The sequence below is a fragment of the Fomitopsis serialis genome (assembly GCF_022376445.1).
Source record: "Fomitopsis serialis strain Sig1Antser10 chromosome Unknown B0H18scaffold_88, whole genome shotgun sequence".
Taxonomy (NCBI): Eukaryota; Fungi; Basidiomycota; class Agaricomycetes; order Polyporales; family Fomitopsidaceae; genus Fomitopsis; species Fomitopsis serialis.
The window spans coordinates 124,846-137,032 of record NW_025955048.1 but is presented as its reverse complement, the minus strand read 5'-3'; the positions used below and the strand labels follow the sequence as shown (position 1 = coordinate 137,032).

Sequence of the window (12,187 nt, the reverse complement as noted above, 5' to 3'; positions counted from 1 at the left end):
TGACGAGGTGGACGCGGCCAGTACAACACACGCCGTGTGTGCGTCCACATGCGATTGTCGTAGAAGACAGGTGGTCGACGGATGGAGACTGGGTGCACGGCAAAGGTGTCGAGGACCGCAATTGTCGCTAGATATGTGCCTAGGTACGTTCCACGTCAGCAGGGGAGCAGACACCTTCACGAGACTCGTGTAGACAGACTCCGGGGCTGCCGACGTGCGAGGTAGAGGTGAGATGTGACCGGGAACAAGAGGTGAGGTGACAGGAGAAGGCTGACATAGGTGATATTACAGTGTCGGAAAATGGGCCGTCTTCTGCATTGGCAGTGAAGTTGAGCACGACGCATACGACGTTGAGGAGGGGTGGTTGGTAGGAAGAGGAGACGCCCGTCCCGAGCCGCGACAGTCAAGGAGGGCACGAAGGGGGTGAGCTAGATGTCCCGATGTTCGAGACCATGGCTTGAGCGACGGCGGGCACGGCAGCAGAGGCGCGGGGCGGGAGAGGTTCCGTCTTCGGATTGGGAGCACCGAATGACTGCCCCTGAGAGCAAACACATTTCCGTGCACCCACAATCGAACATCGCGTGACGGTCTTCGCTGCTCTTATATGACAAAAGTGAGTGGTCAGTTTGAAGAGTCAGACAATGTGACTCACTGACAACCCTACTCGTCTGCCGGGCTGTTCGATAACTTTGTAGACTACAATCGCTTTTGCTGTCCAGTCCTCCGACGACCTCGCGGCCCTCACCGGCCACTGTCCAAGTACATGCGACTCGATCAAACTGGCACACGTTTGAGCCGCCAGTGACCGAGTGTGGAAACACTCGTCGTCGCTCGAACTGTAGGCGGCACCATTGCTAAATCGGTAAGCAGGTATGTCGGTGGGTTCTGGACGAGAATGCTCACCTCTTTGTCTACTTAATACATGCCGTAGGATCATTCACGGCTCACTTCCACCCATACTTCTCGGCCCATAGAGTCCCGTCGAGCGTAACATTGCCTTGATGTTGCGCAGATGCAATGCATAGTCAAGCTGCAGCAGTGCCATCTTCGCTGACCGGAGACAGTGAGTACGCTTTTCTTCGTGACAATGAATGGTCATTTCTTACTGACCTGTTGCCTCACTCGTCTCGTGTGTACCTCTTGTGGCCTGGTATCCATGTTGAGGTCGTCCGCCGAGCTGCAAGTATTATCAGGTAAGCAAATGGTCAGCAAAGCTCGGAAAATACTCAGACTTGCCTGCAATCCTGTCTGTCCAATCTGTTGCTTACTACGGAGTCGAGTTTGCAGGTAGGGAGCTCCGAGTCTGCGTCGGTGAACGGGAATGGAGGCCACGCAAACACTATATTCCTGACTAACCAATCTGCATCTTCCACACCGGTGCGTAGCAACCCACAGCGGTGCTGATGCTTTCGGCGAAGGTTCCATTGATTTCGGCATGTTTCACCTCACCTGTGACCCTACTCATCTGCCGTGTTCTCACGCAGTTCTGAGCCTGTCTTCTGCTCAAATCCTTGTGGTTTCAAAATCATATTCAAGAGTTCCCCATGAGATGATTGGTAGCCACTTACTGATGTATATCCTGATGTAGCAGGCTGCTGGGTGACGTCCTGAGTGAGATTCACAAGCAAACAACCTTTTGGGGCAACAGCGAAAGACTCGGAACGTGACTCTGACCACTTCCCAATCAGCTTGTGTCCGATCAGTGATGCTTCTCTATGCTACCCGCCGGACCTGGCCCGGCAACCTACCATATCCCGTTCGCTTGGAACCAAGATTAGCAACAGGCTTCGGTCCAGTAACTTGGAATCAGTGGTCTCCCCTTCCCTGAACTCATTTCCTGAAGCCTCAGTTAGGATAGTAGCCCCGTTGACCATCGTGTCACACTGACAGAACAAGTGCCAGTTTGTATGAGACAGCATCCTGAGGGAGCTTCGTCACTGAGTACTTTACTAGGTAACATCTCCTCGGGCTTGCCCAAGGTGTGACACCGGTCTTTGATTGATGTACAAGATTACCCGCCTTGGATACCGCCGAACACACGAGTGCACAAGTTGATCCTGGCTCTTGTGCTCTCGACGGTTGCCCGACTCGGACCCTACCGGATGTTCTAGAGTCTAGAGTATTTGTCACGAAGGCACCGGCAACACGGTACTTACTCCAATGTCCTCGCCTAGCTGACCAGCAATGCATGCTGATCTGACCACGACCTTACCATTCAGACACCGCCGTCATTGTTTGCGAGTGTAGCAGGCGTCAGCGCTAACTCGGAGTCGTCGCGATTGAGTCGAGTGGTAGTGGAAGGTTATTGTTGGTGCTTGAGTGCCCAAGGACAGCCGCAGATGAGTCCCAGTTCCTGCACTTGTAGATTTCTTAGTGTGTGTTGTGAGAAGCATGGACAACGGTCACAGAGGCGGGGCAAGAGCCGCCGGTGCTTGAAGGCCCAAGGGATTGAGATCGCTCGAGCACGATCTGAAGACACGAGGCTCTCAACCGCTGTGGCTGTGGGCGCCTGTTTTACGCCCGTTCATGTTTGGCTCTCCTTCTCATCCTATGACTTGTCCTCACCTGGTGGTACATAAAAGTTCTCTAGGATATGTGATACCTCTTTTGCATATCTTTCTCAAATGAATTCTCGCCCGCGTGCAGTGTCAATTCTCCCGATGAGATGACCCTGCCAGTGCTGGGAGCTCGCCACGAAGACACTTACGGATCGCAGCTGCGAGAGAATATCGCATCACCGGTTTCGCTGTACAAGCGCCAATCATAGCAAACATGTGTCAAGCAGGAACCTCGCAACCTGGGAAGACGGGAATTCTCCCGGTGATTCGGAAATGGCTTACCACTGTACCCGGTAAGTGCAGCCCGCCTTCATTGCTATTGGACACGACGAGTGGGAAGCGGCGGATCGTTAAGCGGTAGCAATTTGATGGGAGTCGGGATGACAGCACATCACCGGAAGGTTGACTCACGCGCACGGACCATCGCACGCGCGGCTTGGTCTCTATCCAGGGTATATAAGACAGGCCACTTGTGGCGTAGACCCCATCCCTCGCAGCAACTCGACCAACAGTCGTCTATTGCTTTGATCCACTCCTATTCAATGCTCTGACGCTTTGACAGGCAATTGCTGCGCTCCCGGAAGGTAAGTGCACGACAGTGTTGACTCTGCTTCTGGGAGTGAATTGACGTACACGAGTTCTGATAGTTTTTGCCAGCCCCGGATAGCAGCCAGGTGCTTCGCGGAACGGTGGGTTATTCTGTCCGCGAAAGTCAACTAACACATTCACTGAAACTGCCCTGTAGAGCACGGTAACGCTATAATCAGAGCGATGAATCTTGCATCACTGTCAGGTGCTCGTGGCGTAAGTGTACACTTCCGTCACAATTATTGGCCACTACTGATCATACAGTTCGGTGAGTTTCTTATGTTCTGAACAGATACATGTGATCCCGATACTAAACTACAATTGCTCAGATCGCCAGGCTAAGGCTGACATTCGATTCCGTTGCTAATCATGAAGGTGTCGACTACGAACATCCCATCAATGCAACTGTAAGTCATCGTCGTTCACTCTTTGTCGTCGAACTCAATCTGAACCTCTCACTGGCACACCAGTCTGTTGATCGCACGGCGAACACAATGTCATAGAAACGCAGCCCGATTCGAGTCGAGAAACCACCAACTCGTTACTATCGGATATCCGTCGAACCGGAGGCAAGCTGACTGGGTGTGTCATATCAGAAGCAGAGTATGCACGATCCCGACGACTAACCAATGCCTGTCCAGCTCGACGCGATAGCCGGTGTCAAACGGCGGACCCGTAAGGTACACCCGTATTCCGTTGTTACCGAGGTCGTGTGCGCGCAGTCACGGTGTCCTCCGCGTACTCCGCAGCCTGCCTACCTGATATTCACGTGCGGTACGTTGTTCTCGGGCTGTGGATTTGTTCTCTAATCCTGATTCCGCTCTTCCATTCCCAATAACAATGCTACTTACCCCACGTAAGACGAACTGGTACGTCGCCACTTCTCTTGCCAACTCGGTCAATCGACAAGCTGACGGTCTCTTCAATACGAATTGGAATATACGTGCTTCACGCACAATACACCATACTATACACCAGTACTTACCGTACGTAGTGGGTGTATCCTTCGCTAGAGGAGACAGGGCATCCGAGACTACCGGTCATCCCGATCGCCGTGACGTGTGCGAGAGCCCGGACCAGCGTTGCGGTACTGGTGTGGCTCGTTGCACACGATCGGAGGTCGGTGTTCTGGGCCTCATGTGCCTGTCCCTTGATTGATACATGGGGACGCGCCGCTGCCAGAGACCGCCAGACGCATGCAGGACTGGTCTGCAAAAATCATGCGCAGTGTCGTCGGTCCAGTCGTGTTGCGGGTAGTAGACGATGCCGCTGTCCACTGGTCGTCGTGTTGTATCGAATACGCGACTCGTCGTCTGCCGTGGGCTTGCAGCTGACGACATTCGGAAGCGCACCGAACGGGAATCTCGGACGTGGCACTACTGTGCAATTTGCAACATCTTGATGATGTCTTGCTGCGTCCGGAGCGCCGTGCCTTTGAATTGCGACTCGGCGGGGTCCGATGAACCAATCGGCTATCGTGAGATGGGCTGAGCTGCACGATGGGGCTCGGCCCGGGATGGGCACGGTCGCTACGCAGAAGTCGATCGTCAGGCAGCAGGACCGCTGTAGGCGGTCGCCAGTGTCCTCGAGTCTCGGGCTGCGCTAACGATTCCTGCACCAGACTTGCATTCGAACCAAGGAGGCATCCTGTCAACGGGATAGTAAGTCAGTGCCATTCGTCCACCGTGGTCTATGTAGCTCAATGAACCTCTCACCAGGATGATCGCACGGCATACGTGATCCTGTCGAACTACAGCCCTGCCAGAGTCCGGAGACCACCGACTCGTTAGGTACGCTATCACTCATTGGCATCCACCGACTGGTCACTGACGAGTATCCGTCGAACCAAGTACAAGCTGGCTAGGTGCGTCACATCAGAAGTAAGGCATGCGCGATTCCGACGACTCACCATGCCCTCCCAGCTCTCGACAGAACACTAGCCAGTCTCAAACGGCGGACTTGGAAGGTACGTCCATGCGTTCCACTGTTGTCATATGCCTGCGTCCCTAACGTCCTGCCCGTCAGAGTCCGTCCCGCGTTCGACTCTGCTCGCAGCGAGTTCTTCAGCTTCGTCACGTCCGCTACCACTCACATCTGCACTCAACAGATATATTCGTCCGGGGGATACGTCCATCTACATAGCAGTAGCAGTAGTCCACGTCGACAGACCACACTCAGCCGGCGGCGTGCACAGGCGCGTCGTCACCGGCTTACTGTTGAAGCAGAGCTGACAGCGCGCTGCGCACGGCGACGCTCCGGACAGCGGACAGAGCAAACCCCGGGCCGTCATGCTCGGCCTGTCCCGCCCGCGGTCGTTGCGTAACACAGGGCAGACCGGCATGTCCATGTCGGGCCTCGCCCGTCCCAGCCATGCGTGCCCCGTGAGCTCCCGGTGGGTGGAAGTTGCTCGCCTGGCTCGGTGGACGGCAGACTGGCTCGTCTCCTTGAGAACCGACCTCGTCCTGTGCACTCACTCGGCACATGGAGCCCTCAACGTCCGGTGACGGCGAGGAGATCGGTCTCGGGTGCCGTAATCTCGGGTGCCGTACTGTCCCGGCGTGGGGACCGGACGTGTGTTCGTTGTGCGAGCACTGGGTCGGTATAGCAACGTCCGCGCCCCGCGTAAGCGTAAGCGAGGAGGCGGCCGCACGTCGATGTCCATGTCACTCGATGGCAAGCGGATGCAACAGCGCACGTACCTTCGTGCAATTGTGTGTCATGAGAGCACCTGCGGCCCATCCCCGTATCGTCACGGACTCGCCCTCGGTCCGTAGACGTCCTTGAGTCGGCAAGCGAAGCCCTGTGGTCGTGACGGTCAGCACGCATCTGCGCGCTAGCCACTTGCCTCTGCCTGCGCTCTATGAGTCCCGTCCGCAAACACACCGCCGTCACGCCTTCTGTGCGACCGACGCCTCGCGACCGGCTGTGTTAGCGAACAAGCGGCTGCGCGCACCCATACGTATCCAACGGCCGTCCTGGTCCGCGCTCGTGAGCCGCGACCACCGTGCGAGCAGACGTGGACGCGGAGTTTGCCACGCCGGTTGCCCCTTGCCCGGGCGTGCACTGTGTGCAGGCTGGTCCAGGGCTGCTCAGTCTCTGGCACGTCCCCTCACGCGCTCACCGTCCCTCCCGCACGGCCCTCACCGACCGTGCAAGCTGCTTCCCCACATGAGGTCTTGCGTCGCACGCGCCGAGCCGTGATGCATGAGCGTTTGGTCTGCCGTCCATAGGTCACGACGTCCGCCCTCTGTCTGATCATCCGCGGCTCCCGATGTCTCGCATCGAGCGGCCCTCGACTATGCAGACGTCAGCCTCAAGCACGGCTCTCGGCATCCACAACTTGAGCTCGCTGTGGTACGTGACTCATGACCTGCTGCCCTGCAAGTGTCACTCACATACGTCGCCACGCAGAACGGTCTAACGCACCTGCCTGTCTCGCGGGCTGCACATCGCCACCGGTACGTCAGTTAGTTTGCGTCGCTCCAGGCGGCTGACGTGGTCCTGCCACGCAGAACGCGACAGCGCGCGGGATGCGCAGCGTCCACAGTGACACGTACCGTGCGGACGCCAGCACGGACAGCCATCTGTGTAGACCAGAGGGTCCGGTACGCACTCCCGTATTAGCGTGTTCGGTGTCGCTGACGCGTACCCGTTTCTTCATGTCTTCGCGTTGTATGCAGCAGATCGTTGGCTTGCGACGGCCGACCGCGGGACACGGGAAGTACGTCGGGTAGCGCAGTCGACGCGTGGGAGGGATGGTGGGCGGGCGGGTGTGTGGAGGGCGAATGGACGGAGAACGGGTCTTGGACAGGGGCGGGGCGCAGCGCTCTGAGCGTCCTTGGGACACTCGTTAGTACAGTGAGGGAAGGCGGACACGCATACATACCAGGCGCGATACTAGTACTGTGCGCGGGTCGTGCCTGTGTCGGGCACCGGGGTCGTGTTGCGAGGCACGCAGAAGCCTCGGCGCATCGGAAGGGCGGGGTGCTCACGCGGAGAGCGGATGGCGGTCGTGGACGGATATTGCTGGCTGGACGAGTCGACAAGACGAGTCGCGGACAGAGAGAGCAGCGGCGACGACATGCGTCAGAGACCTGTCAGAGACGCGTCATGGGCATGCGCAACCGGCGCTCGACGCGGGGCGAGACCGCAGATCGCCAATCGCGAGCAACTCGATCCTGGTGGCTCTCCCGGTGTGTCGTGACATCGTCATGCGAACGTCTGGATCTGACCCCCTCTGGGCGTCGTGCAGAGCTAACAGAGGTCGCCCAAGGTGCGTCGCCACTAGTGGGGAGTCGCCCGTGACACGATACATACCGCTTCTGTTCCATACCTGGGCGTCCGGTGAACGAGCTCGAGGGTCCTGACTCTTGGGTAGTTCGCAGAGCTTGACAGAGGTAGTCTCCCCAGGCAGACGTAGACAATCCCTTCACCTTCGTGCACCGTGCCTCCGGATATCGACGACAGAGTATCCGTGCACGGCATGCGCATTAATTTTATTTCAATCTCGATCGCGGGATTTGCCGTGGCCTAATGCGCAACTTACATCCAACTTACATCCTCTTGCAAGGGGTTGTCCTCTTCCTGCTCTTCCCGCTCTTCCTGCTCCTCCTTCCTCCTCGATTCCACTGATACCTGCACTCGCGATGGCGGTCACGATGCTCATTCAGTATAGAGCGGACAAGGCTCGTCTGTTCAATATATACCAAGAGGACGCGGAACGGTACCTAGCGGGCTTCCTTGGAGACGACTGCGGACGTTGGGGCTGCCGATGCCACACGAATGTGTCTCAAGTCGTGGCGCACAGGATTTGTCCTGTGCAATTGGGACGCGGCGGATGGCAGCGTGTGTTGTTTCGCTCTAGGTATGTCTCCGACTCTGATCAGACCCACAGTCGTTGCACCGGCAGCTCATCGCTGCCTTCCAAGACATTCGCAGATCCACGAGGTCGTTTCCGGATCTGTTCATGTGAGCTGTCGTACGCTACATCACAGCATCCTACGCTTCACACCGTCCCTTCGTCAGTGGGAGGATCGAACTACATGACGGGTGGGTCGGGACGTCGCGTGTACGAGGCGCGTCGCTCATGGCTGGTTGCTAGCGGATCGCGGACGGTCGCCTCCGCGCCCTTCGCTTATAAAGACAGAAAAAGGCATCTGCGCACACACGCGATGTGCTGCCCCAGGCCCCGGCAAGGCCCCCACCGCGCCCAAGTCGACGCTCCTCGCGAGACATGCGAGTTCGCCGCTGGCGCGACCAATGGCACCGTCACACCAGTGTAGGTTCCGTGCCTATTCTCGGAATGCCTGTAGCTGAGCACCGGTCAAGACCACACAAATCACTTCGTTTCCAGGTTCCACGGCGAGGCTGACAGCTCCACAGATGAACGTTCCGCCGCTCCCAAGGAAACACCTTCGTCGACAGGCCTGCGTCCGGGTACCGCAGCGTTCAGTGCCCCAGCATCCGGCGTGGGGTTCGCGTCCCCTTCGAAAACTACAGAGCTGCGGCCACCGCTAACGGGACAACGTCCGCACGGCCACAAGGCTTCGTAGTCCCCAAGGTCGAGGAGGAGAGCCACGACGCTATCCTGCACAGCAGTCCTCCAGCCCTGAAGCGACCGTCGCAGGAGTCTCCTCGACGCGGCCTCTTCCCTCCTCCCAGCGCCTCGTACGCGTTTGCGAAGAGCTCCCGCTCAAGTCCGTCGCCCTCGCGCGCGAGCCACGGGTCCTCTGCGTCGTCGATGTTCTCGGCCAGGAGCTCGGCGACGAGCATGTCCAGCATCAGCACGACGGCGTCGGACGTGGGTACGCTGATGCGCGAGGTGTGGGACGTGCGTCGGGAGATGGCGGCGCTGCGTGCGCGGGAAGCGGCGCTGGTGCAGCGGCTGGAGCAGGGAAACGCGCGCCGGGAGAGGTGCCTCTGCGTGCGCGGGAGCGGCCATGGACGTCTGAGGGACGTTCGGAGGGGAAGGATGAGGTGGAAGGTGTGTCTTACATCCGCGACGTTGGGGCTCAGCTTGCTTATGTTCCTCGCGTGAAGCACTCCGTGCAGAGCTGAGGGCGGAGACCGATGCACGGCGCGTGGCAGAGGCGTCGCTGTATGCAGAGCGGCGGCAGCGGGAGTTCGCAGAGCGCGTCGTGGCAGATGCGCGGCGGGAGTGCGCGACGCCGTTCGTCGTCCCTGCGCTTATGGATGCGCTCATCCAGATAGCGGAGCTCAGTGACAGTGCACTTTTCGGGGCCAGTGTAGTAGGTAACGTCGTCGCTAAAACAATGCAATGAGGATGATTCACGAGTAATGATGGTTGATTGAGATGAAATTATGCAGCATCGTGCGTCATCTTCATACATGCTATCGTCTTCATGGCCCGTGTTCGGCGATGATATACTCACACAGCGCAGCATACAGGTGGAAAGCGCGATAGGGTACACGCGGTAGGCTACACACATGCATATCATGCGGCGAGATGATCAAAGGGAATCGTCGTCCAAGTGGTGCATCCTGCATACTTCCACCGCAATGGTGCACACCTGTCTACTTTGCACTGGTCTGCGATGCTAAGCAGAATGGTTCTTAGGTACATCTGGGAGGCGCAGAGTTCGCGGGCCTTCTTCTCTCCCAAACCTAAGGTTATGCAGCGTCGACGTTGACAGCCATCCTCGCGGATCGGCTCATCGTGGGCTTTGCTTACGGTGGCACGATGCCCTCAGCCAGCCTGGGCGTGACATGGCCGGTGGCTCCCGAGTCCTCAGGCTTCAGGTTTGACTGTGCGAGCGCGTCACACGTTGACACTGCGTGTTGTGTCGTTCTGACTATACGTGTCGGAACAAACGATGTTCGACCAGCCTCATACATAATAGATGCCTGTGTAGCCACGTCACCCGAGTCACCTCCTGATGTCAACGATTTGCAACTGCCTCTGCCCATGCGCGACGCGTTCGGCTCCTGCCTCCTGCTGATGTTTCTGGTAGGTCATGTTCTCTCATACGACGAGGACGCGAGGTCATATTGGATGTCTCGCTTGCGGTCCCATATATTTGAGTAGTTCTCCTGTCAATCACCATCGAAATGAGACATGACTTCTGCCTCGGATGTGAACACTAACTCACGTCTCATTCCCAGAAATGTAGGAGACATACTATACCACGTTCATCCCATGGTCTGAAGAACCTCCGGGAGTGAGTGGCAAACTCTTGGGCAATGCCGTCCACCGTCGGCGCCGAGGCACACAAGCTGTCTGGAATGACCTTTATATTCCATTGTACCTTGACTTTGAGTAGCGCATTGAAGCAGGGTCGAGTCATGACACTGTGTAGTTCTTCCAAGTCAAGCTCCTCTATAGCTTGGTGGTATCCGTTGTCGCAGTCCCCCGCGACTTCGACACAGCCACTGAGCGTGATTTGCTCTAGCGATTGACCCCGCACAGTCGATAGAGTGGTGCATAAGTCTTCCGCGACCCACCGTAGGCAGCCCTCCCGAAACTGATATTCTCGGACATCATCGGCATTGATATCGACGTAGAAGGATCGCAACGCTGTGTTGTGCTCAAAGGACGTTAACACACTTGTTCCGACCTATCATGTGCTAGTATCAGCTGCGTAATTCAAGCCAGGAGAAGATGGCTTGACCTACGCTGCGAGCGCAAGTAAGAGATGGGCCAGCTGCCCTAAGCAAATGGTCCACCCCCTCGCTGCGCGCCTTAGGGTCCTCACAATGTCTGCAATAGTTCCCCACTTGGTGACGTCTCAAGGCATCCCGCCAATAGAGGAGGTTGCCGCACCGCTTGCAGGCACATTGGTAATAGCGGAGATGGACTGCAGCGACATGCCGCGCGTATTGATGAGCGCTCTGGGTCTGTTTCCCACAGGTCGTTGAGTTCTGGTGGTCGCTCCAGCGGCACATCGTGTGACTATGGCCCAGCGACTGTCCAGAGTTGTTACATGGAGGCATGTCTGCGGCATGGTCTTGCTGAAGGTGTCGCTTGATCCCTGCGGCACTCTGGTCGTCGAGGGGTGCATCGCAGTTGGCCCACCTGCACCTGCGAACGGGATCAGAGCGGAGCACAAGACATACACTGTGACAACAAAGACGCTACCAAAAAACCATGACGGACGTACCGATCAGGGGGTGCGTCACGATGCCGGATCGTCAGTTCGCGCAGACCAGAACAGACGCACGAGCGCACGAGCCAGTCGACGACGACGATGAATGAATCTTCACAGAAATCCGATTCGATGATGAGATGCCGAAGTTGAGGGATTGACATTAGATGATGTTGCTTGATGTCCGCGTCGCTCGCGTAGCGCAGTTGAGCAAATCGACCGCCGCGTAAAATAAGATCTTCGAGCTGAGGAAAGGCGCAGATGATACGCCGTAGCTCGGAGATATTGTGCAAATGGAAGGCAGACAAGTGCAGTGACTTCACTGTCTTGAACATGGGAAGGGTGATGAAGAACAACGACGGCATAGCAAGACGTAGGCCCCGTCAATCTGCAAAGTCTGCAGACCAGTCATCGCAGTACAGAAGACGGGTGGTAGTGCGTGGAGGAAGTGGTTACAAGCATCTCGGTTTGCTTCCGAAGGCGTTTTGGGAAAGGCGCGATCAGAGACGACCAGACGGCATGTGGTTGCGAGGCGACACTTGACACGTGCAGACGTGTGCAATTGCTCTGCCAACATGGTGAAGCTCTCGCGGCTGCAGAGCTCGACGGTGGAGTAAAGGAGGTTGATGGTCATGCCATGCCATGCACGGCAGACTGAGATGACGGCGGGCAGCGTGGAGTATGGCACCCAAGCAATGATTTCCTCGAACAACTCGATCGGAAGGAGACGAAAAGGCGTTGACGGTATAACAGGAGCGTGTTGACGATGATGCCTCGTTTGTGAACCTCGAGAGTCCTGGTACGCGCACACGTCAGCCCGGGTCAAGCAATGCGCCGGGGCGAATGATGGACGTACTATTGGTAATGAGGGTCCTGACATCGTCGGAAAGGGAGCTGTGGAGGAGGTTCGCTAGACGAGGTGGACAGTGACGGAGAGAA

The 12,187-nt window shown here is 57.2% G+C and overlaps 4 protein-coding genes across 4 annotated transcripts; 1 reads left to right on the top strand and 3 right to left on the bottom strand.

Moving 5' to 3' along the window:
• Positions 1 to 3,997: 3,997 nt before the first annotated feature.
• B0H18DRAFT_1031123 (uncharacterized protein) lies at positions 3,998 to 5,233 on the bottom strand. Its single transcript, XM_048030058.1, has 3 exons — positions 5,056 to 5,233; positions 4,862 to 5,002; positions 3,998 to 4,793 (listed from the first exon to the last, which is right to left on the bottom strand). The coding sequence occupies exons 2-3, from the start codon at positions 4,956 to 4,958 to the stop codon at positions 4,282 to 4,284; spliced, it is 609 nt and encodes a 202-aa protein (XP_047888996.1). The 5' UTR covers positions 4,959 to 5,002; positions 5,056 to 5,233; the 3' UTR covers positions 3,998 to 4,281.
• Positions 5,234 to 7,639: 2,406 nt separating this feature from the next.
• B0H18DRAFT_1031097 (uncharacterized protein) lies at positions 7,640 to 9,567 on the top strand. The gene is made up of 10 exons (XM_048030057.1): positions 7,640 to 7,904; positions 7,954 to 7,991; positions 8,041 to 8,114; positions 8,248 to 8,260; positions 8,343 to 8,424; positions 8,475 to 8,625; positions 8,646 to 9,021; positions 9,060 to 9,129; positions 9,186 to 9,477; positions 9,548 to 9,567. Exons 1-9 carry the CDS (start codon positions 7,793 to 7,795, stop codon positions 9,425 to 9,427), a joined length of 1,158 nt encoding a protein of 385 aa, XP_047888995.1. The 5' UTR covers positions 7,640 to 7,792; the 3' UTR covers positions 9,428 to 9,477; positions 9,548 to 9,567.
• A 261-nt stretch (positions 9,568 to 9,828) lies between these two features.
• Positions 9,829 to 11,409, bottom strand: B0H18DRAFT_667443 (uncharacterized protein). The gene is made up of 4 exons (XM_048039051.1): positions 11,242 to 11,409; positions 10,779 to 11,184; positions 10,256 to 10,720; positions 9,829 to 10,196 (listed from the first exon to the last, which is right to left on the bottom strand). The coding sequence occupies exons 1-3, from the start codon at positions 11,250 to 11,252 to the stop codon at positions 10,259 to 10,261; spliced, it is 879 nt and encodes a 292-aa protein (XP_047888994.1). The 5' UTR covers positions 11,253 to 11,409; the 3' UTR covers positions 9,829 to 10,196; positions 10,256 to 10,258.
• B0H18DRAFT_667442 (uncharacterized protein) lies at positions 11,410 to 12,187 on the bottom strand. Its single transcript, XM_048039050.1, has 2 exons — positions 12,105 to 12,187; positions 11,410 to 12,044 (listed from the first exon to the last, which is right to left on the bottom strand). Exons 1-2 carry the CDS (start codon positions 12,126 to 12,128, stop codon positions 11,568 to 11,570), a joined length of 501 nt encoding a protein of 166 aa, XP_047888993.1. The 5' UTR covers positions 12,129 to 12,187; the 3' UTR covers positions 11,410 to 11,567.